The sequence below is a fragment of the Phasianus colchicus genome, chromosome 2, assembly GCF_987193195.1.
Source record: "Phasianus colchicus chromosome 2, bPhaCol1.hap1.1, whole genome shotgun sequence".
Taxonomy (NCBI): domain Eukaryota; kingdom Metazoa; phylum Chordata; class Aves; order Galliformes; family Phasianidae; genus Phasianus; species Phasianus colchicus.
In genome coordinates, this window is record NC_143437.1 from 44,521,918 (window position 1) to 44,549,471 (window position 27,554).

Genomic DNA, 27,554 nt, shown 5'->3' on the forward strand with positions numbered 1-27,554 from the left:
TCAAAGCCCTGTTCATGATGCCACTCCCTCAACCAATTATTGATTTTCTTTATTCTACTGTTGCACCATCTTTGAGGATAAGCACAGTGTACTGTTAGAGATGTAGAGTAATTGATATCTCAAGAAACATGCTGGTGTGGGAAAGCTGGAAATTGTATTCAGTCCAATGAGAGAATCATTGATGGTCAAAAAACATTTTAGGAAAACCTGGATATGGATATTTGGAATATGGAAATGAAAATTGAAATTGCTATCAGAAAACAATAAGAGCAGATCCAACACATTCAATTGTCCTTCATCCACCAACGTATGTAAATGCAAACAGATCAGTTTTTTGTTTGTTTATTGTGTTAATGCACACCTTACATAGTAGAATTAGCACTTAAGGGACTATCCATTTTTTTACACTTATAATTTGCTGTGTTTGCACATTCTTGCTGAGTACCAGTGTTATAAAATATTAATGGAAAGCTTTATGAAAACCTATAGACCATGATTGAATGAGGAAAGATGAGATTGTAAGGTTGGGCTGCAGCCATTTCAGTGATTACTGGCATGGTGCCATAATTGCAATTCCTATTACTACAGCTACATCTGAGCTGATTCCTTTTCTTTGCAGATTCATTTGTCCTTTCTTTCAGTTCCCCTCTGAAAAACTGTTCAAGGGGATACGGTCTCAGTGAAGGGCCTTGGTAAAACTGATATTAACAAGTCAGTAAAGACTTTAATTCATGTCATCAGTATTGTGTGCTATGACATCATTTAGCCTTTGTATATTTATTTCAGTCTTCCCTTCTCCTGGTGATGCTTCTCAAGACATTCACTTAGTAAAGTAACTACACTTGGTGGTAATGAGATCAGCACGTCAGCATAGAATGCTGGCTTGCTGAAAATATTCATTTCCTCCTTTCTCCCAAAATCACAACATTCCTCCTGCAGTGTTCTGCCTCTCCAGCAACCATGCTGTAGGAGATGCTTCATAAGTTATTCTGGGTGTCTGTGTTGCTTAACTGCTCAAATTCATTATACTATAAATTTGTTTCTTGTTGTATTTCAAATTTCTGCATGAGTGATGTGTATAGGGAGCACTTTTTATGATCATGAAAAAGCAAAATAATAATAAAAAAAAACCCTAAGTAAAATAAATATTGAGTTAACATAGTCTATTTTTGCAGGGAGTAAATATCAAGCTAATGCTCAGGATTTATCCTCTGCAGTAAATCATCAGTGTGTCTCATTTTAGGCCTTTTCCATGACTGCTGTGTTTTACTGCAGTATTCAGTCATGATGACTTATGCTGTACTATCTTCTAAATATTTTACAGAATATTATCAGTAAGATAATTTTATCTTTGGGTGCAGATGGAACGAGCTTACAACACAACTAGGCATAAAGCAGTCAAATTAGATTTCAAAGCCCATGCAGAGCAATAGAAGAGCAGCAGTGATACCAAAATCAGTAACAGGCTCTGATCTCACTGTCTGTAGCTGAAATTGAGTTGTGGCCTCACCTCAAGGACTGTCTGCAGGTTTGTGCCCCACAATATCAGAAGGATATGAAACAATTAGAGAGCATCCAGAGGAGGGCTACAAGGAGTTGAAGGGTCTAGACGGCTACGAAAGTCCCATCAGTTTCTGCAGAATAGCAATAATCATCCTAAAAAAGGGTTTGCTTAGAACAATTATCAGGATTGCAGTTGAAATCAAAATAATTAGTACCACCTAAGGCTTACACAGTTCTCTACATGTTCTGCAGTTACACAGAACAGAATGTACTTCTGTTTATTTTTTGTAAAACTATACAAGGACTGGTCCCAAAATAATGCCATTCATCAACGTTTATTGAATGCTGATGGAGACCAAACAGTGGCTATGAGCACAGTGAGGCAGTGGGTGGTGCGTTTCAGCAGTGGTGACAGTGACAGTGGCTCACCTGTACTATTGCAGATTTTTGTGAGTGCAGCATGCAGGTTCTCATTCATTTCTGGCAAAAATGTACGACTAATGGTGGTGACCACATTGCAAAGTACTGCTCTGTAGCTGAGTATTGGTTTTATTAAATAGTATTATTGTGTCCTTTTGTACCTGTTGTAACTCCCATGAAAACAAATAGGAGGAAATACTTTTGGAACAACATGCATACTTGGCAGCAGTTTACAAACTTTGCTAGGTTATATCACTATTAGGAAGAATAAATAAATTGTTTCCAGTCTTCCACAAATAAAACTAGATTTGCTAAGTTAAATATTTTTCTCATACCAACCAAATGAATCTTTTAAACTTCAGTCAAGGAAATTTTCATGCAATTTGGACTCACTAAACTTGCATCTAGACAAATTTAGATTAGAAGTAGAATGAAAATTATGGAGAGCCAGAGTAATTAATCTCATACATCATTTGCCAAAGATTAGTCAGTTTTCATCACTCATAAGCTCAAGCTCAAGATAGGATGCACTTTCAAGGAGTTGTAGTGTAGTTCACCTTTATGTGTTGATAAAGAAGCAGGAGTTACTGGAACAAACACATTAAGTACATTAGACTATGCTGTCTTCAGGCCTTAAAATCAATATTAAAATATATATATATATATATCACATACAAATAGAAACCTTTATTTTTGCTCAAATAGAGACCTTTCCTTACACTCTGTTACTGATGCTCAGTATAAATGGTTTTATTTGTTTGTTTTTCTTCCTGACAGGTGCAGCTAGTTACAACAGTTTTTATGTTTTTTGCAAAAATTTCTGCCAAGCTGTGAAACCTGGGAAACTGAGGGTCAGATGCAATGAATGTAAACAAGGAACACTCACTTTGGCAAGGGTAAGCATTTCAACTTTTCAGAGCACATATAAATTATTTATTATTATTAGCTAAGACATTGTTCTGTCTTAGCTATTTGCATATATATGGTTATATAAACAAGCATTTTTACTTAAATCTTTCCTGCTGTTTATGCTTGAAAAGAGTAATTAAAAGCTTTATGAAGATTTCATTCACTTATCTCCATTATTTAGAGAACTCAGTAGTAAAACATTGCAGACTGTAACTGCAATCCTGTAAAGATATTCTTAGCTTTATATTTTAAGTCCTAATGGTTAACCTGGAAGTATTCATAATACATACAACTAAGGATGCGATTAAGGGTTGATACTACATGTGCTTATACAAAGCTGGGAATGGTGTTTAAGGCCACAGAAAGACCTGAATTCAGTGCTGCTGATTGTGAATGTTATGGAATGAGACGGGGGGGGATTAAGTGGCTGTGCAGCTGAGAATATTAATCTCTCTAGCTCAGTCAGTGTATGTAAGCTCAGGGAAACATTATTATGCCAGGATAGAAAGTTAGTAGGAGAACTGTCAGGCTTAGTTTTCATTCTAAAACAGGACAGTGTTGTTTGACTTGAATTTACAGTAGTATGAAGTTTTAGAGATATTTGCTGAAAGTTTTGCTGAATTTAACTGGTTATGCTACTGAGGAAAGAGTGTCTTTCCTCACTAATAAATCACAGTGTTTGTCAGCCAGCTTTGTTATGTGAGAGATTTCAGAATTTGTAGAAGAGTGAGCTTTACCATGCTATATATTTTGGGAAGCTTTCTGTGATATTTGATGCATTTAGATGTAGTTTAAGGGGGTTAATTTCACTTTTCATGTTCTTGATGTAGCCCAGTATTTCTGTGTCATTACACAAAATATCATAGTGAAACTCTTTAAAAACCTAACTCCTGTAATCTCATTGAAATAATAAACTGTATTAGTGCTTATACACATGTAAATCAAAACTCCACAACAAACGCCCGTGTGCTATTTTAAACTGAGAATACCTAGTCTCACAAGTGCTGTATTTTGTGGTGTTTCAAGTGAACATGTGAAATGCCATTTGTTTTCTGCAAAATGTCATATTTAAATATTGGTGATTAGCGTAGACTTAAATTACATTAAATCAAGATACAGGAGAAGTGGTCTTTAATGTACGTTTCCAATGGTATAATATTCAGAATGAATATAAACACAGATAACTGTTTGTTCTGATTGCAAATAAGTAGCCTATGCTGCTGAACTATACTAAGCTGGGCTTACACTCTGTATTGCAAGAATAGCACAGAATGTGCATCCTTTCCTAGGCTCAGTAGCTTCCCCAGACATGCCTGCTTTTTTGGAAATGATCTTCCTATCTGTGGTGTTAGGTTTGGAATCATTATGCGTCTTGTATTAAATTAGAAACTTTCACATTCTTACTGCAATACCTGAATAGTATTCTTCATTTTGTCTCCAAAGAATTTCTCATGACTGCTATAAAAACCCTACTATAAAAGCTACAGGATGACAAATTTCTAAATACATTTTTAATATCTGACCGTTTAGAATGTATGTGCACCTACATTCTTTTGGCAAAGCTACACAGGCAGAAAAATTAGCACTTCAGGTTCTTCCTACTTTCTCTCACAAATAAAGAATACCTGTTATTATTCTTTTCCTCTCAAGTTTCAATGAAATGAAGTAGTTGACAACAGTTAGCATGCTTTTCCTATCATTTGAGTGGCAGTTTTCAATGCTTTCATTAGTGAAATATTTGCAATAAGAGAACATTTACTGTAGTAAACGTACTAAGCAACAGTGAGTTTGTTTTATAAATACAAGTAATCTATTTCAATCCATTAGTTATGAAGATTAGGTACAGATTTAGTATGTGCCTTGTCCTTGCATCCCGTCTTCTTTTCACTTCCTGCTCAGTAACAGACAACTAGGAAACTTGAAATACATATCAGGCCCCATCTATTTTTCTATACTATGCAGAAACGTCTTGGCACTGATGCTAGGCGAAGGTGTAATCTTGGAGATGGTGCTTTGTATTGGCCATGCTTTCTTCATTGCATCTCAGTCCATAGTAAGCAAGTTATGTAAGGCTGAAAATGTTGACTTGACTTGACTTTGTGGGCATTAAAAAAAAAATCATGTAAGTTAGAAATTAGCGTATTACTACAAGCCATCCATTTTGCTCATCCAATTCCACTGGACTACGTCAGTTATTGCTAATAGATCACAGTAATAACTGAATATTATTTCCCTTTCGTAGAGAAATTAGTCAAGATAAAGTGGACTCAGAAAAGCTGGAAGTTTTTCTCAAGATGTATTTTTTCTCCAGTTCCAGTCTTGACTTATACCAGGCAATGTGTTGCAGTTTCTTAAGAGGCTCTCTTGAACCACAAGCAGCAAAGTGCCAACTAAGCCTGCATTTCTTACAGTAATTCTTTTATTGAGATGAAAATGAATACCTGTTTAAAACCCACACAAAGCTTTGGGCAGCTTTAGCTTACTCTACATGCTAATTCCTTTCTCTACCTAAGCCACAAATGACCAAGCTAATTAAATTGAGCTTTCTTTTTTCATTGTGTGATCACAGACTGACATTTTAAAATATTACTTATTCATTTAAACAGTTCTATTCTAAAACCTTATTTAACTGTCATGCCTGTTAGCATAGCATTATTTTAATATATGATGCTTAGAGTAAATTTATGATACTATTTTTCTGTGAAATTAAAGAGCCCACTATTTTTATTTTTACTGAAGACATCTATCTAAATATTAAATTTGTAATTTTCCAGATGACACTTGGTTTGGCGTTTTATGAACGTTTCATGACCTAATGCTTTATGGGAGATATATACCAGACTGATTTGATTATAAGAAAACAGTCACTGCAAAAGTATCAATTCTCTCTAGTTTCACTAATTAGTCAAACACAAAAGCATGTCTAGATACACTGGAGTGTGGGAGTCTTATGTAGACCACCTACTATCCAGCCAGCAGCTCTTTCCAAATGTCTTGATTTTTTTTTTTTTTTCATTAGTTTCACATCAGTTTATATCTTTTGACACTTTCAAGCTTTTATTTATTTATTAAGAATTTATTTATTTATTTATTAAGAATTTATTTATTTATTTATTTTCCATCAAGTTCTGCGGTTTGTATCGGTAGCCATTATTCAGATACTTAGGGTATCCCTCTTTTAGGGAAAAAAAAGAAACGAAAAATAACTAGTTCAGGTTTATACTGGTCACAATTAGACTTATTTTTTGGAGCCACAGTAACGTCAACATTGTTTATGTTAACTCTATAATGGAAGGGAAAATGCAAATCTGCAAATAGGAGGCTCAGTTCAGCAAAGTGCTGTGCACCAAGCTATCCTTAAAGCATACTTTTAAAATGTAACTGGCTGTGTCACACTCCTGGTATACAGGACATTTGACTGTCTTTGTCACAATACAGAACTTATCCAGGGTAAGCATTGAGGCTGACATGGGTAATGGGCTTTGGGTCTTCATACTTAGCTGCTGGCTCCATTGTGAAAATATTTTCATTGCAGAGATGTGTAACTCATCACTATTTGGTAATTTTTCACTCTTTTTGTTTACTACTGTTTGAGTTTTCAGTTTATCTTCTTGTACAGACACTAAAGGATTTTTGTGTAACTTCTGTAACTTTATAGCTCACAGTATTTCAGAATTTGTTTGACATAGCAAGTTACATTTGGATCTGATTTAACTGGCTGTAGCTGAGATGAAACTCAGTGTCTGACATTAAAGCATATCTGGGTTTTATCCAGTGGCTGATACCCATAGTTCTTCTGCTGTCCCTTTCCTTAGTGCTCCACAGGAGCCTCTGTAATTCATGGGTTTTGTTAAACTGTCTCTTTCATCATTTGTATTGTAATGGATATTATTTTAATCTATTTTTTTATATCTACTACTAAAGAAATTAAAAGCTCTTTTTTTTTTTTTTTTTTTTTTTTTTTTTTTTTCCCCTCTGGCATCGTAATTATCATTGAGATAGTTTGTCATTCTATGTAGGCTGTGTAGTGCATCACAGTTTTGGCAAATGAGAAGCTCTAAAGTCTTTGAAGTGCCTTTTATTGACTGATGAGTAGCAAGTCATTGACAGCTTTAGATGTTGTCCTAGTAGTTGAAAATGCAGAATATGGAATTTGATACTTCCATATTTCCTAGGAAGATAAAGGTCTTTAATACAATAATTTCCTTCAAGATCTTACCTCCATCTGCTAATTCATTTCTAGTATTTATTTAAGTAGTTTGTTTTCTTTTTAATGAATAGAAACTTAGAAGAGATTTTCAGTAACTTGTAAGTAAAAAGGCAGTTCAATGACCAGACTTCATGTTCTTTTACATATTTCCATATTTGCCTTTCCAGAGTTACTTATAGGACAGTTCTGGCAGGAGTTTATTGTTTCTGCATATTATTTGCTTTAAATCTCTTGCTCTCTTATTTTTATTTTTAATTTCTTAATATATCATTGTAAAAATCCATTCCACAGTGGACTGCCTCTCATCACTGCTTATTACAGATCACATACTTTTCCTGGAGTTGGATGTGTGTCTTCCTGCATTGGACTGAGGCTGGCTGAAAAGCAGATATGCATAGCAGTTCTGTATCTAACCAGGGCCTCTGCCTACTCACCATGGCTGGGTTAACTCTGCAAATAGCCTGCAGAGGAACTAACACTGCTTTTCTTATCAATTATTCTCTTTCAAGCCTGGTGCACGTAGAACTAGAGATGTCTATTTTGCAAGTGTTTGTTTGAGAACTGCCAGTCATGGAGGGGATTAGCATCAATAGTCCATTTTCACTCATCTTCTTTTTGTTATGGAGTGACAGACAATGACCAAGCTCAGATATAAAAAATAATAATAATAAAAAAAAGAAATTTGGCCTTTGAAGCTAAACTGCAAAATAAGCTCCACCCTGCGGAATGCAATATGACAAAATATGATCTCATTCACAGATACTAAAATTGTGATTAAATTCCTAAGACTGAAAGAAGTACGTCTTTGTCTCTTCAAAAAGGCATGCTTGCTGTGAGGATAACAATGTTTTTGATATTTCTTAGCTGTGAGGTAAATACAGTGCATTGATATACTTCTATTGAAATTCTGTGCATAGGAAAAGTTATCATTGTGGTGTGCACTCCTTTGTCAAACTAATAAACATGAAGCAACTGTTTATTATTGAGTTCCTGCTAATAAACTTGTGATTAGAAAAAACTCTTCATTTCTCCTTCATTTGGCCAAAAAAATGTCACTCACAGGAAATTATGTGTAATCCATATATGTATTTCTATCTACATAATATAAAATAGTGAACATAATAAGAATAATTACAAATAAATAGTGAATTTATGAATAAGTAATAAAGAAAAAGAATGGAAAGTGGGCATTTTTTCATTATAGCAAAATAGAATCCAGAGCAAGTTGACCTGGCCTAGGATACCAATATTTTTAGTATTTTTGATTTGAAAGGACACGAATGAATTCTGTGTCATCCATCATCCACTCCTCCTTATTGCTGACCTATTACTTTCAGTGACTTGGAGCTGGACATCTGCATTAAATAAATTTAAGTGCTGAGCTGAGGCAGCATGCAGGATTTCTGGTGGAAGCTTCCCAAGAATGAACACATGAGATCTGCAAGCCTGATTCAGTCAGTAACTAACTTCATTGCTTTTAGTAATATAAATATCAGAAGAAAAAAAAAAAAATTAATTCTACCTGGAAAAATTGTGTTTTCTTTGTAATATCTTTGAAGAAAGATGTTATGATAGAGCTAGTGATACTGTATCACACTGGTCATATTAATCTGCATAAGAGATAGTGGAGGAAGCAGTTGTATTACACCAATATTCAATATCCAGGGGTTCTGCTTATGGTCCTGTTTTGGAATTGCTTTAATAAACAATGTGCTCAGGGCCTTAACCTATTCAGTAAGATTTTTCTTCTGGTTTAGCACAACTGTTTGGTCCTTCAAAATTTTCACATTCTCCTTTGAAGTATTGTTGCAAATTTTGTCCTTGTGGTTGACTGGCTCTATTTTTTTAAAGGAAATCATAAGTAATACTATTACTATGTCCTGGTTTCAGATAGAATACAGTCACTTTACTTCCTAGTAGTTGGTATGGTGGTATAGTTGTGGTGTAGATTTAGGATGAGAACTGTGTTGATAACACAATGATTTTTTCATTGCTGTAGAGCAGTTCTTACACTAAGTCAAGGACATTCCAGCTTCTCATAATGCATTGGCATCGAGGGGTGCCCACAGAACTGGAGGGGGGCAGAACCAGCACAGCTGACATAAACTGGCCAAAAGGATGTCTCATAATATATGGCATCATGCTGAGCAATAGAACTGGGGAGTTGGTTGGTGGGCAGCTGCTGCTTGGAGTCTGACAGGACATTGGTCAGTGTTTGGTGAGCAATTTCTCTATGCATCACTTATTTCAATTATTGTTATTATTATTCCTTCCTTTTCTGTTCTCTTATACCTCAGCCCATGAGGAAATAACCACACTGATTATAGAAATAGGAAAGAATTGGGTGATTAAAAAAGAACTTTAAAACATTTTTATTTCTTTATTCTCTGTTTCTTCCTTTGGCTCCAAGTCTCACTGCACATAGAACACCTGGGAGGACAGCCTTGGACTTACACTTGCCTTAGCCAGTGACACTTCCATTAAGTCAGGCCTCCAAAGTGCTGAGTTCTGTGCGAAGAGAATAGTTGGTCTAGTCAGAAATCTTAATATAGTTTTATTCAAGCTTTTGGCTACATTTTTCATTTATTTTTCCAATATCCTCTGAAACTGATTTCACTAGATTAGACATCAATTGTTTGATTTATATATATACAGTAAAAAAAAAAAAAAAAAAAAGGAAAAGCGTACTTAATTTATGAAGAAAATTATAGTTCATTCCAAAAGACAGAAAAAACAATTCTTTGATGCAAAATAAATTTTGCAAAGGAAACAGTATTGCTTCTATTTAGGAAAAATAGCATATAGATCTTTCTTTCATTTTAATGGGATAAGAAAGTATGTTTTAACTTCTAATTCTGTTTAAGCGCTGAGATCTATGCATGATTTATAGTATGTTCCAACTTATTGTGGTATATCTTTTGGTGAGATTGAACGTTATAACGTCTTAAAAGATGGAAGAAAATATGCCAATTATAGGAAAGAGGGAAAATGACTTCAGTGTTATGTACCACCACTTTAAGCCATTCTGTGAAATAAAACTGCCCTTTAATGTGAAGTCAAAAGTGGGTTTCTATGGCTTGGGTGATGACAGTCATAAATGGAAAAAAAAAAAAAAAAAACAGTTATAAATTTACTTTCAGATTACATTTTTTTCCATGAGTCTGAATCCAATATCTGTTTAATGTAGCCTATGGAAGATGCATGTGTGCCTAGAAATAGGTGGTGATCGATTCAGTCTGTCTATGCATACTGGCAGTTGGTAGTATCACACAGCCACGGACTGGCTGAGGCTGGTAGTGACCTCTTGGTCCACCTGCTCCAGCCCCTGCTCAAGCACGTACACCCACAGCAGGTTAACCCCAGCCCATGTCCAGGCTGCTTTTGAACATCTCCAAGGATGAGACAACCTGTGCTCTGTGTTCTCCAAGGTTTTGCCTAGGCAGCATTTCCTGTGTTTCAGTTTGTATTTATTGTCTCTTGTCCTATCACTGGAGTCCTCTGAATAGAGCCTCTCTGTGTCCTCTTCATGCCCTGTCTTCAGATATGTATTTCAGTACGTCTCAAAAAACCTGTGATTAGAGAAAAACACCAGCCTTGGAATAACATTTCTTCTGTCCAAAGTAATTGTTGTGTTTGAATTTCTTGTGTGTAAAATTGTCCATTCTTATACTCTGATTATATTCTCTAATCAGGAATCTTTTGATAATTAGATCTATATTTCATAATCCCTACTGAAATCCTTAGAAAGTCAGCATACTTTTTGGGTGACACACAATCACATGTACATGCAGATCCCTTTCATTCTTGTATACACTTTGTGTTATTTCTACTTTTTCTTTATTTGTATGTTTTTTTTAGAAATATAGCTTTGGGGAAAAAAAGAAAAGAAAAAGGTATTTGGGCACCGTCCAGAAACATAAGTAAGCCTCATTTGGCTTTAGTTTGGCCTATTTTGGGGGGCAGAAATGTAACAGAGAGAGGGATGGTCTTTCCCTCTCCAGGCCTTTGTGCAGCCAATATGACCCCCAAAGGCTCAGCAGAAGAGCTGGCCAGGAATATGAAAAGTCTGCATATCTTTAGGTTCTATCTTGGCATACTGATTGGTAGCCGCTCTGCCATCATTGTCTTAGGAACTTGTAAAGTCTACTTTCTTTCCATGCTGTAGTTACTCCCTAACAAAGAGTTTCTCTCAAGTTTCTTGGCCTTTTATGTTGAAAGGAGATATATTGATTGTTTTTCAGTATCAGCTGGTGGGTATATCTCAGATTTTCAAAATTTAGATCCGTATCTATCTGCTGACAACTTAAGCTATGAGTGTAGGTGAATCCTTCTTGCCTTTCTCCTAATTCCCTTCTACTCAGTAAGATCATAAGGCACAGTGGATGGTTTGCTGGCATTTATTATAGTACGAAAGCATAGAACTTGGACAGTGATGGTTGCGTTTTGTGGTTGTTGATATTTGTTTTATTTTTTTTAATATGGCAGCAGTCACTGAGATTTAGATGTCCCGGAGCATAACTCGTAATTTGCTTTCTTCATTGAAGTATAGCCAAACTTCTTTCTTCACAGTATTATTCCTTAGTAGATATATGTACATAGAGATTGTGTTTACACTATAGATTATTTCAACATTTTTCTTAATTATGAATATTAAACAAGTCTAAAGGGTCAGTGATTCTATGATTCTGTGATTTTAATTTATCCTAATTTTTAAGATGATAGAACATCTGAATCACCAACTGGCTCACAAAGTAAAATAACTATATTTTCCTAAGAAACTGGAGTAACTGAAGTAACGAATGCCAAAATGTTTTCTTAAATGTGTGCCTTCATCTCCTTTAAAAGCCGCTGTAATTTCTAAATTATGATGATTAATTATATTTTGATATTAATTATTAATAATTAGGATGATTAATTAAAAACACATTAAAGTAATGGTTTACCTCTAAATGAACTATAAACAAATCTCTATTCAATCTCAGTGTGGAAAGAAAACTTCAAAATGCCTTATGTCAGAAGGTTTTTGTTTGTTTAGCTGTGTTTTGAACTGAATTAGTTAATAAAAAAAGTTTTAGGTTACTTGAACATACTAAGTAAAAACTTAGACTTGTGTAACTAATAAATAGCTAATTTGAAATTGCAGTAATTATACTTGCTTGGATATGCTTATAATCTAAAGTTATTTAAGTTACTCAACTTGTTAAGCCTTTCCTCAGAACATTATTATTGTAAAACATCTTTAACAACTTTCAACCACAACCATTAAAGTTATTTTGATCAAACTGTACTGACACACAGTAGAAGGATAATTTTTCCCTTCTTCTCATGGAGATTTTCCTAACATGTAAATGAATTCATAGGGACGTATGGTGTTGACCAGCCAGTAATCCACAGTCAAATTGTTAGAATTCATTTCCATTTTTCCACTGTAACCATCTGGACAAAACAGGACATGCCGTATGCTTAAAGCTTGCTTTGTGACTGGGGAAAAAAAGAAAAAAAAAGGCATTTTGAGTTTTCTTTCTGTTTTTAACTACACAGTGATAAATCTAAGATAATCTGTAATTTCTGGATTTTATTTAGAGAACCTGATCTCTCTCTCTGAGCATAGGTTTATTGTTCCCTACACTTCAATTTTGATTGCTTCTGTTGAAAGCAGGAATAAAATTTTAGGGGCCAAAACATGTATTATAGAAATGACTTGCAAAGAAATATTCTAGCACTCTAATGATACAATACTCTCTATTTAAACAAAATAGCATGCTTTTGTCGTGGTACATCTAGACGTTTCAGACAAGTAAAAATATCTCAGCTGAGAAGAAAGACTTTTGCCTTTTCACATGCAAAGTGATATACTATCCAGAGTGGGTGCAGCTACCTCCTAACTGTTCAAAATTTATCAGTTAAGCATGAGAATTATCTGTCCTGGAATAAGCAATCTTTTTTCTTAGGTAATAGGACTGCTGTTCTCAACATAGAACAAATTTTGGATGTGGATACGAAGAGTGAATTCATGAAAATGTTTCAGGCAAAAAGCAGTGGACAGTATTGAATTTGATAACATATCTGATAGCATTCGTTTTGGGAAAAATAAGAAACGTGTCCATGGAAACACTTTCATTTAACTAAAATTTCAGGTTACATATTGTAAGATAATCAGAAAACTGTACTTTTTTTTCTTTTTTTTTACACTGAAAACTATTTAGCCAAGAATGCTAAATAGCTGAATCTTAGCCTGGTGTTGTTTGTATTCACTGACATTTAATCGTACTGCTTTGGGATGAAGATAAAGATGCTGACTGTTACTACAGTCGGTGTGTTCTGCATGTCCATGTTTCCATGCATACACCTTGTGTTATAAAAAAACAAGCCAGCTCAGCTTAACAGAAATTATTTGCTTCAGAATAAGGCACTACATTTTCACTGATGCCTCACTTTCCTGTGAAGAGCATAAAGAGAGGTTTTTGCAAGCTTTCTTCCATCTAACTCTGCATGTAGCCTGCCAGCTGAAAACACATCTCTGTGCAGGAGTGTTTCTGAGAGTTAGGTCCACAGTTTTGAAAATGAAAAATATACTAAGAAAAGGCAGTGTTATTTGTCTGTTACCAATATAGATGCCACAGATGGTAAGGTATGTTCTTGGAATTGCAAAAAAATGCTTCCCTGAAGAATGTCGTATTTCTAACAGTGAAGTGTGTTGGTTTCTCTCTTGGACTGCAATTTGGCTATCTGCTCCCATACTACCACATGTGCAGCTACGAGAATGTACAGTTTTGTTGTGACTTCATCTGAAGAACACATTTATTCTAGGTGTTAATATTCTGTCTGTATATTTTTACTTGCATAATTATAAAGGTTTAGTTTCAGTTGGAAGAAATTAATTCCCCTGAAGTTAGGCTTTTAATTTCAGTCATGTCTAATTGCTTGCTTTCTTTTCAACTAACGAATAGAAAAGAATTTTTTTAACCCAAGCTTTGCCTGATGTTTTTCAAATATAAAGTGCTAAGCAATGGAAGAATAATTATATTTGAACATTCATCTTTTCTATATTTGTATAAATATTTACTATAGATCAGATCAAAAACTTCCAAGCTCTCTCTAAATGCGATCAGAAAACCTTTCATACAATCAGTGAGAAAATAAGTAACAGTTCTTGATGGTGATTGCAGAGGATCATACAATGAAGATGGCTTCAAAAATTAAGCAAAGGTTGCCTTGCTCTCAGGCTGTTGCAGTAGTGCCAAAAACACATTTTTCTATTTTTCTCTCAATTTGCCTGCAGATCTTGATATTATGATAACGATTCCCTAACATGAATTTGTAAATATTCAGCTGATGCTATAGTAAGTTAGACCTGTTTTCACCCTGTCCTTGTGGCTAACCTCATTATGAGGAAGGCAGGACGAGGATTCTCAAATCCTAAGCTGTGATCAGGAAGAGGCCAACAGGTTGCACGCTTAGTTCTACTGTCAGAATTTTTGCTAATGAAAAGCTGTTTCCTAAAATTCAGGCCCGGTGATGAAAGCTGAGATTGCTGACACTGACATTTTGGGAAAATAGTCTATAAAAAAGGAAATAAGAAATTTTAGCCTTTATTTATATAGAGTAGAATTAAACAGCTGGACTAAGGTTTCCTTACTACATTTTTTTTTTTTTTTTTTTTTAAGTCTGCAAATTGTGAAGTTTTATTTAAAGTATTTTTAACCTGCTGAAACTTTTCCTTCAATTTAACACTGACGATTCTATTCTGCTTTTATTTCCCTCTAACATATTTCAATTTCTAAATTACACTAGAAAGAATTGGTATTTTTTAGCATTCTTCTTTGAAATGCATCTGTTATTTTTTTTTGTATCCCATAGTTTGTGTGGTGAGCAGAATCTTTCTGCAGACTTCAGAGATGTCATGTTAGTTATCTACCCCCTGTTTTTCCCTGTATACTCTGGAAAAATGAAGTAGGGAGCCTGGAAGCATTTGTCTATCTTACATGAGAAGGGGAGGGAGAATAGGGAAGAGTAAAAAAGAGATTATTTAGTTTTTGCCAGTACAAATACTCATTTTGTGCTGGCTGCCTATGTTTCTGCATGAGCAGTAATACATCACAAGAAAATGAAGGTAAAATATTGGGTATGGGTGCTGTTATGTTCTGATAAAATCATGACTGTTCTTTGCTAATGCTGAATTTGTTGAATGCTAGCTCGTCTATCACTATAATAAAACCAGCTAATGCTTAAATGAATTCTGGCAATTTTAAATAAAATTTTAGAACTTGATATGGCAGGGAGGAATGCTAAGAGGTAACCAAGTGTGTAAACAGTAAATGAAGGATTATCCTTTTTTGTGAAAAACCCATTCCAGCGAGAAATTGAATTGGGGGCTTCTCTTTCTCTCTCTCTTTCTCCAAAAAAAAAAAAAAAAAAAAAAAAAAAAAGGGTTACTGTAACTAGTGAGCTAAATCAGTGCCTGTTTTTATTCCCTGTATAGTAATAAGCTTATTTGAAACCTATATATAATAAACAAGTGAGTATAAATGTAACTGAGAACTGTATGCATCCTCCTTTTTAAAGATGCTCCTTCAAATAATAAATAACTGATTGCACCAAACTTTTAAAACCAGCTGTGATTAGGCATATTATGAGTGACCCACTTCATTTATTAGAGCATACTGTATGAACATCCTCCTCTCATTTGATATTTTTACTTTGAAGAAAGGATTTTCTGTACAAAGTCCATATTAGTTTTATAAACCATAAAGCAACTAACACCTAGGAAAAAGAGGTAGAGCCTGTGCTTATTAGTATATCAACTGAACAAGGGAGATTTTATCAATTAGTGAAAACAGCAGATCCTGTTGGATCTTAAGTGATATAAGGGTAGAAAAAAAGAGGAAAAAAAAACATAAATCTCCATGCTGAATTGTCATGGAGTTCAGCAATGTGTAGCAAGAAATTTCATAAGCTAGTCCTTTAAAGAACTAGACTGGAATGATCTTGGCACTTTTTTACTGTAAATTCATGCATCTGCCTTACGAAGAACAATTTGTATTAGACCGATCCATCTCTATGTTGTTTGATCATACATAAATGTTCTCTAGTTATACTGTGTTCAAAAAGTCAAAAGCTGCTGGCAAAGGTTAAGGCAAATAGGTTAACTTCTGGGACAGGACCTTTTTAATAAATAGAGTCTGAGCTTTTTGCCAGGAATTTTAACCATCTCTGTGTACAAAGTGCTCTTCCAAATGCTGTCTCTTACACACAAAAAAAAGCAAGTGTTATAGCAACTGGTATAGGACAAAAAAAAAAAAAAAAAAGAGGAGAAAAACATATGGATCTACTCCTTTTCTCTTTTTCAAATGCAGATTGTTGAGGCTGGAAGTCTATCACTTAGTCACTGTGTTCTCTGTTTGACCATATGGCTGCAAAATCTAGTGAAATTATATTTTTTTAAAAAACTAGCTATCCTCAAAATATAATAGAACAAAAGGCAGAAGAAAAGCATTTATTTCATTCATTCTTGGTGTTATGTGATTTTTTTTATGTGTTATTCTAAAAGGCTTTGGTGTTTTATGGAATTTGAACTCTATTAGTATTTTACTAATGTCTTTTGCATGGAAATAACTGGAATGAGATCTTCTACTCACACTTAAGAATGCCTCCAAAATTTAAGATGAAATTATAGGTATTTTTCTACCTAGTTCCAGTTCCCTCATACCTGTACACAGTTCAAACTGTGCAGAGGGCAACACTTACTAATAAGAAATCACTTATTTGTACCAAAAAAGAAGTGTAAAAATAAATTACTCTGTGGTCCACTACAACTTTATGTAAACATTAGATTAGATATGCCACTAAAATGTTGATGAGTTTACTGGTAATAGGTCTCTGCAAGAGAAGAAGATGTTTATGAGTGTGCGTAGAAACGCTTCTGCGCTAACTTCACAAACAAGACTTGAGAAGAGAGGGACAGTGCAGGCACAACTGCTTTTTTTGTGTGTATGTATCAAGAAGGGAGTTTAATGTGCAAGTAAAATCCCATTCTAGTGCACGTCGTGTGGGAAGGGATCTCTTGATCTTTATCACCAGGACCACCATGTCTTCATCACAGTACAATTTAATCTTTGGTGTGTTTGGAGAGACTCATTTCAGGGTGGCCTCTTTTGAACAAATAGCAGCAGATAAGCAAATCTGATTTAAGTGAGCACTATAGTTGAGGCTCAGTTGAGGATTACAGAGGATTTTACAGTCACAGTCTGATTTTACTGAGATGCAAAATGATATAAACAACAAGATGCATACAGTATGACTTGAATCTGGAGGAAGTCCCTGTGACCAAGAGTCTTCTTCAGACATCAGTATCATTGTGTGATGCTGGGGAAAACATGGAGAGAATCACAATCTGTTTAGAGGGATGTAGTTTAATGAACAAGAACATCCGTTTCTGTTTTTTATCAGATTATTTTATCTCAACTTATAGCTTGAAAATCATAGTGTTTCTGTACATGGATTTTTTTTATGTACACACAAATATGCAGTACTCTGTCATAGTTAATTAACTATGTACTATAAAAATAGTACAGGAGTAGATTCACTCCATCCTTTAGTAATATTTTACACTTCAGTAAAACTTTCAGACCTGTAATAGTTAACTCAAGTGAAATTATATCTTATCCTCATCCATAAAACTGAAAGGAAAATTATTCCTCTGTGAAAAATTAATCTTCAGAAGTTTTATTCTCCTCATCATCACCTTCAGAAACTGTTCTGGGTGAAGGAACTCTCCTATCATTGTGTTGTGGTAGAAACGTTTAACCATGACTATGTATCTTTGTTTTAGGGTTTAAAAAATAACACTATTTGCTGCAGCACCAAAACAAAGCCACAAACTACAGCCTACTACTCCTGTGACTGCTACAGATGAAACTCTTATATGGAACAGACACTCTTGGTTAAACTGACCTGTTTGTTACACAAGTGTTTTCCAGTTCAGGTGCCAGTAACAAGGATGGAGTTGAAAATTTCTCTTATGAGAAAAATAAATCTGGCATTAACTATGCCAAGAGATTTATGAAAATGGTAATTTAGCTTCCTAGATTTAGAGTAACCACCTGTCCATACTTGGACTTGGGAATTCATTTTAATTTTCTAGCCTGTTTGCCAGTAAAATGTTCCTTGTGGATTAGAGAGCAGAGCAGAAGTTGGTCCCACAACAGTGGTTGTAGCTGAGCTTCCTAACCTTGGTAACTCGTGCCAACATTGTCCTCACCCTTGGTACTGAACAGTCAGCTGTAAAACACTTTATAAAGACATTATAAATCCCACTGTAATATATATCTGTTGAAGATATTGTAATTGTCATCTATCTTCCTACCCCTCCAGGACCAAGCATATCACTTTCAGAACATATGGTTTCCCTCCACAGATAAGCTACCACTGGGATGGCAGAGAGAACTGGAAAAAAATGTAAAACTCATGGGTTGAGATTAAGGGCAGAAAAGGGAGGGAATAAATAATATTAATACTAATTAAAACAAACAAACAAACAAAAAACAAGTGATGCATTATACAATTGCTCACTACTTGCTGACCAATGCTTAGCCTCTCCCTGAGCTGCAGCAGCCCCCTGGGTTAGTTCCCCAAGTTTTATTATTTAGCATGAGGCCAGCATTGTATGGGAAATCCCTCTGGCCATTTTGGGTCCCCTCTCCTGCTTCTGTCCCCTCCCAGCTCTTTGGGTACCCCCAGCTTTCCCACTGGCAGAGCGTTACGGGAAGCTGAAACATCCTTGACTTAGTGTTAGCATTGCTCTGCAACGATTAAAACATTTTTGTGTTATCAACATTATTCTTATCCTAAATCCACACAACAGCACCATACCAATACTAGGAAGAAAGTTAACTCCATGCCAGCTGAAACCAGGACATTTATCTAATGTGACTCTATTTTCGTCATCTGTCAAACAGCAGTGAAATACTTGATAATTAATTTACCCAATCTTAACACAAATACAGTACTTTTCTTTCTAAAGGAAATTTTTTTTTATACTGTGGATGTTTGTGTGTGCATGTAAGCACACACAGGGAGAGAAAAACTCCCTGTTTTAAGTTAAATGTTAACCTTTGAAATCAACTGTGGGATAAGAGATAAAAGTCCAAACCAGACTCTGGATAATTCTTCACCACTGATGGCAGCATAGGGTGTATATCCCAGAGTGGGCTTTAAACTTCCTAGAATGGTCTCTATATGTAGAAGGTCAGCAACTCAACATAGGCCAGTTGACCCTACTTTTACAGTATGCTTGCATCCTTCTGAGTTCCATCTTGCTCTGTTTACACTTCTACTAATACCTAACCTAGTTCTTTTAAAGGTCTGACAGTCCTAAGTCCTCAAGCCTACTTCAGAAATAAACCGTATTTTTTATGAAGAGCAGAATAGGATCTTCAGCATCTCGTTACATATGATGAGCAGACATTTATTTCCTCTTTAAAGTCTCATCCAAATGTTAATCAATTAATTAAATCCACTTCATTGAATTTAGTTACATTATCTCTGAGAGATGGAGACCGAGGAGACTGCAGATGTATAGAAAGTAGAGTTACAGGATATGGTTCAGCCCTTTAAACTTAGAATCTTCACCCACATCCTTCAACGAAAAGGCAAGGAACATGCCCTTGGTTTCTCAGTGATACAACCTGTTTTCCTCCTGTGTTAGGCACTGAAGAATTGACCCCAGAACCATAGTTTCTATATTTAATGTCTTTACTTGTTGGCAAGGTATATAAGCAAGGACACAATAGGCAATTGGTAATTGCAAGTACAGAGCTATCTACTAACCAAAAATGAAATTTCCTCTGATCTTCTCTCTTTTTTTCCCATTTTTTTTATTAAAAATAATACTGTGGCTTCTGATGTCTCACACGCTTTTTCCTATTCAGTTCTCTGTCAGCTGCCTGCATCTTAATTACGGGTAAAGTGAACCACCTCAATTTACTTGTTCTGATTTTGTTTTTGCTTTGTTGTCAGATTATCACCTGGCAAACCTTGCCTGCGCACATACAAATACATAATTTATCCACACTTTAATACTGGTCTCTGATACTAATGGATATATGGTAACTCTCAAAGAAATTAATATTTTAAAGGAAACAGCCAAAATAATTATGTTTCATCACAAACAGACTGGTGTTTAAGTCAGTAATCTGCTTTCAAAACCCTTATTTCTGTCAAAAACCAGCTCTTACGTAGCCAAAAAAAGGCAGAATAGCTATGATTCATTGTATAGGAGAGCAACAAGAGAGATTTATTTTCTGGGTTGTACTAAAATTTTCTCTCTCCAATCTTTATATTTTCTTTTGTTTTAATGTGCAGTGGTAATCAGGGAGGAAAGGAGAAAAACTTCAGTGCACTGAGCACAGAAGGAAAGAAATAGAAGAAAACACTTCTAAAGTGATCTTATTGCTTTTTAATTAGTGCCTGTGGGAAGATACTTTGCTATATCACTGCCATTTATACTAGTACTATCTTGAAACAGTGGTGTGCAAAATCTCTCACCATCTTCTGTAGCCCCAGAGCAGACATACATAAATATGTAATGGAAAAGATAGAAAACAGATTAAATCTTGCCTGTTGTGCTGATGCCTGATTAAGATAGAGAAAAATAAAAGTTGGGAAGTAGCAGTACAGAGGAAGATGAAGAGTATGTACTAGATAAATTCATGGTAACAGCTGTTGTATGAAGCTCTGGGATTTGCTGTCCCATATAGCATATGATGAAAGCAAAATTTGCGGAAGTATATTTCTTTGTGTAATGAGAAAGGCAGTCAAGCAGTTAAATCATTTGCTTTCCATGGGACACTTTGCTGAGTGCTTTGCCATTGCATTTAACTCCTCTCAGGTACTAGGGTGTCATTCTCACCTTCTTTATTATAATTTTTCTCCTTGTATTTTCCAGTAATTGGGAAATTTTACAGTGGAACAGCTGTTGGCAAAACTGTTGACCTAAAATAAAGCAATCACTAACTTATGAACAGTTGGTTGAAGTTGCTTAAAACTTCTGTTTACAAGAAAACAGAAGCAGAAAACTATTTGCTCAGGAACTGTTTGGGAAATTATTAGGTTTGTGACTGACTACTGCCAACTTAGTTTTCCTATTCAGCAAAATGGGTTTCCAAAGATAACTGTAACTATTCTATTGGAAATCAAATTGCATATTGAGAAAGTAGAACATGCTTTTTGAATTAAAAGGCTTATATAAATAAAAATATACTTAAAATAGAGAGACTTGCAGTCTGATGGCTGAAATATGGCAACATATAGTGTGAAAGAACTGCACTGTGGGGCATCAGAGGCCAATGGAATAATGCCAGTGCATCAAGCTGAGTGTGTAGACTAAGGTCTTTTAGTTTTAGGTGCAGTGTCACATCTGGTTTCTGAAACTATAAGATTCTAACAATATTTCTTTAACTGTAACCTTTGGCAATTAAATTTAGTTTCTGAGAACCTGAAGCCCTGAATAATCTATATTCTGTTGTGGTGGCTTGGACACAGCACCGCCAGCATTTTTTTTTCCCACAAAGATTTTCAAGTAGAGACGCTACACTGAGTTATTCAAATGTGCAGGTTAAAAAATCTGGCTGCTGTTGCAGTCCTCTTGACAGCAGTGAGTTGATTTGGTGTTTTCAGAGGTATTTAATGCAAAATGCAAGAAATAAGATTATCCCATCAGAAAATTTATAAATAATTATTTACTTAAAAGGCCATAGAATTATTTGAGTTGATGACCACTCTCTGGATACAATCTTGTAACCAGTTCCTCATCCATTGAACAGTCCACCCGTCAAATCCATATATTTTCAATTTGAAGAGAAGAACATTATGGGGAACTGTGTCAAATGCCTTACTGAAGTCCTGATAGATGACATCAGTGACTCTTCCCTTGTCCACTGACGCAGTTACACCATCATAAAAAGCAACAAGACTGGTCAGGCAGGACCTGCCCTCAGTGAAGCTGTGCTGGTTATCCCATACCACCTCCCTCTCTTCCATGTGCCTCAGCATAACTTCCAGGAAGATCTGCTCCATGATCTTCCCCAGCACTGATATGAGGCTGACAAGTCACAGAATCACAGAATTGCAGAGGTTGGAGGGGACCTCAAGAGATCATCAAGGCCAACCCCCTTGCTAACACAGGTTCCCTACAATAGGTCACACAAATAGATGTTCAGATGGGTCTTAAATATCTCTGTAGAAGGAAGCTCTAAAACCACTCTGGACAACCTGTTCCAGTGCTTTGTCACTCTTAGTGTAAAGTTCTTTCACATGCTTGCATGGAACTCCCTATGTTCATGTTTTAGGCCACTGCGACTTGTCCTATCCCTGATTAGTAGTTCCCTAGGTCATCCTTTCTACCCTTCTTAAAAATGTGGGTGATACTGCCTTTTTTTCCAGTCATCAGGGACTTCATTTGGCCACTACGACCTTTTAAATATCATCAAGAGTGGTTTGGTAACTATATCAACCAGTTCCCTCAGGACTCTGGAATGGATCTCATTGGACCTATAGATTTATGGATGTTCAGGTTCCTCAGGCAATCATGAACCTGATCTTCATTTACAGCAGTAGGTCATCACTCCCCCAGTGCCCACCTTCTGAATCATCTGCTCAAAGCAGTGTGTAGAGCAGTCACTAGTGAAGTCTGAGTCAAAAAAATTGTTGAGCTGTTGAGCCTTCTCCTTGTCTGTAGTTACTAGCCTGCTTTTGTTGCTCACTAGGGAGGGTACGCCCCCCTGAACTTTCTTTTTTTCCTGTTGATACACCTATGGAAGACTTTCTTATTCTTCTTTGTGTCCCTTGCCAAGTCCAGTTCTAGTTAGGCCTTGGCATTCATGACTTCATTCCTAGACAGCAATCATCATTTGTGTAAATATGTACCTACAGAGCTTTGTACATATATTGAAAATATCTATGGACCAAATCTGGCATGTTTTATCTCTTTTCCAATGGAATTTTTTTTTATGTTGATGCCCATATGACTTTTGGATAATCATCACAGTTTTTGATTCTTTGAATTACTTCAGGCTTCTTGATTTCTGATTGTATATTTTAGAAAATACATCTTTTCCCCAGGGTTTTTATTTTAGCTATTGGATTCTTACACCTAGGGTTAGCCAAAGAGCCTAAGGATGCTTTTAAAACTTCAAGTCAAGACTAAGGCATATTCATCAGCTAGTTGGAAGAAATGGTCTTAAACTTTGAAGTATTACCATGTTTTTGTTATATATTAAATGTTCTTAATTCCCTTTCCTGTTTATTCTGGATGAAATATTTCCTCAAAGGAGAGTAAAAAGACATTTGTGACTTTAAAGGAACTTTAATTTCTATGAAGTGTCTAGGTTTTTCCCTCTAAAGGCAGATGATTTAATAAAATTTTGACATCTGAGATGAGATGTCTAAGGCTCAGGAAGAGTGTGTTTTATATCACTGCTGAAAATGCTGGTTTATAATGGAAATTCTGATTGATTAATAACTACGGTGTCCTTTTGGTATAGTATTGAGGGAAATAAAATGATAGTGTTCATATTAGTTCCATGTTGCCAATCTATTGGTGGCTGAAATCCTTTTGCTGCTTTACTGTGATTCTGTAAGCTTCTCAAATACTGCTTCAGTATTTTAGGAAAACTGCCTGAGGAAAATGTATGAATCCTCTGGGATATATTTTGATTACTCTCATCAGCTCCCGAGGGATTGTAAGCCATGACAGAATTTACTACACATCAAAAAAGATAAAAGAGTTAACTTTTTACTGGCTCATCCTCCCCAATATATTCAGTATAGATTTACCTTTTTTGAACAACCAAGTTTTCCATAGTTCTGATAAGTTATAATGAGCCATCTTTATTACTCAAATGTTATTTGGTGGTTTCTCAAGAAAGATGAGCTTACTTTGAGGTCTCTATACAAATAGCTTGTCAAAGAGAGATAGCTAATATCTCATTCACAGAAGCATAGAATGGTTTTGGTTTGAAGAGATCTCTGGAGGTCCAGCCCCCTGCTCAAGAAGGGCCATGTGCAGCAGATTACTTTAAACCATGCCTTTGAAGATCTGTGGAGTCTCCCTCCTTGGAGAGTCTCTGAGCAACCTGTGCCAGTGCTCAGTCAACTGCAAAGTTAAGTGATTCCTGATGTTTAGATGGAATTTGTTTCCAGTTTCTGCTCTTTGCCTCTTGTGTTTCTAGAGGTCACTGAAAAGAGTCTGGATGCCACCTTTTTGCACCATCCCTGCACCTATTTATAGATATTGACAAGATCTGCTGGATCCTTCTCTCTGGGCTGAGCAATCCCAGTCCTTTCACTCTTTCCTCATAAGAGAGGTGCTTCATCATCTGCCTGGCCCTTTTTACTGGGCCCTCACAAGTATGCCCCAGTAGGCTCACTGGGGAACCTAGTAATCCAGATGTGGCCTCACCAATGCTGCACTGAGGGGAAGGATCACCTTCCTTGTCCCGCTGGTAATATTTTGCGTAATTCAGCACGTTAGTCTTCTTTACAGCAAAGGAACATTCTTAATGTAAGTTGTACATTTCTGAGTAATACTAAAGAGTCTTTGCTTGATGCCTGATGTTTGAGAACAGCTGAAAAAGTGTGAATGTCATCAGAAGAAAACATTGCCAAGTGTTTATACCAAAACATATGGAATGTGACCTTTTCATTGTAGATATATACACAAAACTGAAACTCATGAAATGAGCATTTTGTAAATATAGTATGTTGGCAAAGAAGTAACAGACAAACTAGCTTCTTTTGTGATTCAGTAGAACCAAAGTACAAAATGCATAAGATATCATTTAATAATGGGAAACTGAAAAATTTGTATTTATTTCATTATGTCAGCAGCAAAATATTTGTACCACTTCTAGTAGTGAATCATTTCCCCACTACTGTAACTGAAGTTTCTTGTCTTCTCAGGTAGATGAACAACAGTCTTTTCACTGTGGAGGTCTTTCCAACAGGAAGAGCTCCACTCTAAATCCATTGAACAGATTCTTAATTTATTATTTAGCATTAGATACCCATGAATGAAAGAAAATTAATGTTCTTGTTCTGTCTTCATCTACTCAATGTACAAGAGGCTTCTTGTATACTTAAGACTATTCTGAGCAGAAAATGATGCCATTCAGATTTCCAGCTGGGAAACCTGCTTATAAGAAGATACTAGATGAGCCTTCTTTTAGCAACTTCATAAAAACTGCACAAACCCATCGCTGATTTGAAAGCCTTGCATTTTCTAACCGCTCCTCAGAATCACCTCCTATATCTTGAATGCCAGATTTCTATGCAAAGCGCTGAATGTTAGAACAGATATGAACAATTATTGAACTGAAAAAAGCACCTGCAGAGTAACACGTCTTTTTGATTTGCCTGGAGTGTGTACACATTGGGATCCAAAGAGGATTGTGAAATGGAACTTGCTATCTCTAGAATTATTCAGAGCAAAGTCAGAAAATTAATGCATAAACCCTCAAAAATATCTACTGTTTTAGCCCAAAGTGAAATTAGACATGCCATCAGCACGGGCTCTTTCTGTGCAATGTGTCATTGCAAATATGTATTTGTCCTTTGATTGACAATTTCCTTTGTGCTTGTGCATTCCTGTTCACTTATGTGTGTTGCCTGCTTGTTTTACACACAATTAGCTTTACAAGTATTTAAGCATGTGCCTGTGTGAATAATTAAAGAAATGCATTTGCTTTTAAGATTTTAGTAAGATTTATTAAGATTAGTAAGATCCGCAGCTCACTGTGGGTAACAATTAGAAGTAGAAGCTACATTGTTAAGTGGTGCTCTATCTCTCATTCACAAAGAGCTCAATGGTGACAGCCGTATTGGACTAAATGTGTTCTTTGGAAGTGTCACACTGTTTTATGCAGCTACTTAGGACTACAAGATATGCTGTGTTCATTTTCTGGGTTGTTGTCTGGTTTTAAACCATTAACATTTTTCCTAGTCTATTTATGTAGTCAGCTGAAGCATAGTTTTAGGATTTTATCAGTCTTCAACTGCAAAAACTACCTGTTTCCACCTCATTTCTATCAGCCTGGAGCTGTGTCATTTAGGTTGTGTGCCTATCTGCTAGTGATGATGGATTATAAAATAGTTATTTAGGGTATAGGAAAAAACGTGGGATTTATTTTCTCTAAAAGTGATAGTCATTAGGAAAAAGCTCTAGGGACTAATGGCAGTTTTAAATACTGAATTTGGTCAATGAGAAAAACTGAGCAACATTTATCACAGATTTTCAGCAATTTTTTTCTTTCTCTAAAGACAATGGAAAGATTTTTTAAAATTTGAAAGCATTCAAATAACTTTCATAGTTAAACATACCTAAACACAGGTTTCTTCATTGTGTCTGTTTCTGTCCCTGTACATCTCCTAGATATCTGTGCCACTCTTGCTGCTCTTAATAGCTTTTTGGATCTTTGCCTTCCTATTTTTTTCCTACTAGCATGCAAGGTACAGTATTCTTCACTATCATTACCCACTAAAAACAGTTTCACATTTGGGCCTCCTGGAGGTGGGAAATTACAGCTGCAGTGCATCCAGCTATGGAACCACAGGTCTCTTTGAGCACATCAAGCAGATACTCTCTTTTTTACATTTAATTTCCAAGGATATACAGTCTTGTTTGAAGTCTCTAGTAGTAGTAGTCTGAAGTCTGTAATAGCTCATTAAGGAATCTTTACCTAAGAAATTGTTGTGATTCCACTTTCATAACAAGAACGAGGTCTCATATGTGTAAACATACCACCATACCTTGTTCAGTATTCCAGAATGCTTGAAATTTGCATGGTGAATCTCATGGCATAGTTCATCCTTCCAACTTTTACACAGCAGTATATTTTCAGTTCACAATAATTCTGCATGTGGTAAACAGATTCAGTCCTTTACCAGGCCTGGTATGTTTATCATTCCTCCTTCTCTTAAGAAACATGAGCGATCAATTGTACACTGTTTAGTTTCTTAGAAACTTAGAAATTATTTTTCTGATGATTTTTTTAACTTTAAATAAAATGTTCTGTATTACTTGCTCCATTTATTTTACTATACTTATGAGAACATTGGTGACTCACAGATATTTCACACGATGCTACACTTCCAGTAAACACTCTGAGAAGTTTATTAGCAATCCCTTTTTGTTTAGTCACCACTTAAGAAATTTTTGCATCCAGTGTCCCGTGGATGACCAAAATCCTGCTGTTTGTTTGAAGGATTCTATGTGCATAAAAATGACAAGGTTTTGGAAGGATGGTGCTCAACTTTGACTTGCCAGATTGGTTGAAAATGTTTGTTGATAAAGTTGAAAATAGGCAAGTCAAAAGGAATGAAGTCATAGTCTTTATACTGGGCTCGACAAAGTAGTTTTGATGGGAGGGTTTTTGATTCATAAGACCACAGACATTACTTCAGCCTTGAGCGCTCACATCTTTTCCCTTTAGCAGTTCTTGGTGTGCCACTGTTTTGT

General features: G+C 35.6%; 1 protein-coding gene across 1 annotated transcript in view; it reads left to right on the top strand.

Annotated features, from left to right (window-relative positions):
• The window catches only part of PRKN (parkin RBR E3 ubiquitin protein ligase), a 683,347-nt gene that overhangs the window by 237,503 nt on the left and 418,290 nt on the right, over positions 1-27,554 (top strand). Inside the window, exon 4 of the mRNA XM_090135537.1 lies at positions 2,701-2,819. Within this exon, the coding sequence (XP_089991663.1) occupies positions 2,701-2,819 (119 nt within the window). The remainder of the gene's footprint in view (positions 1-2,700; positions 2,820-27,554) is intronic.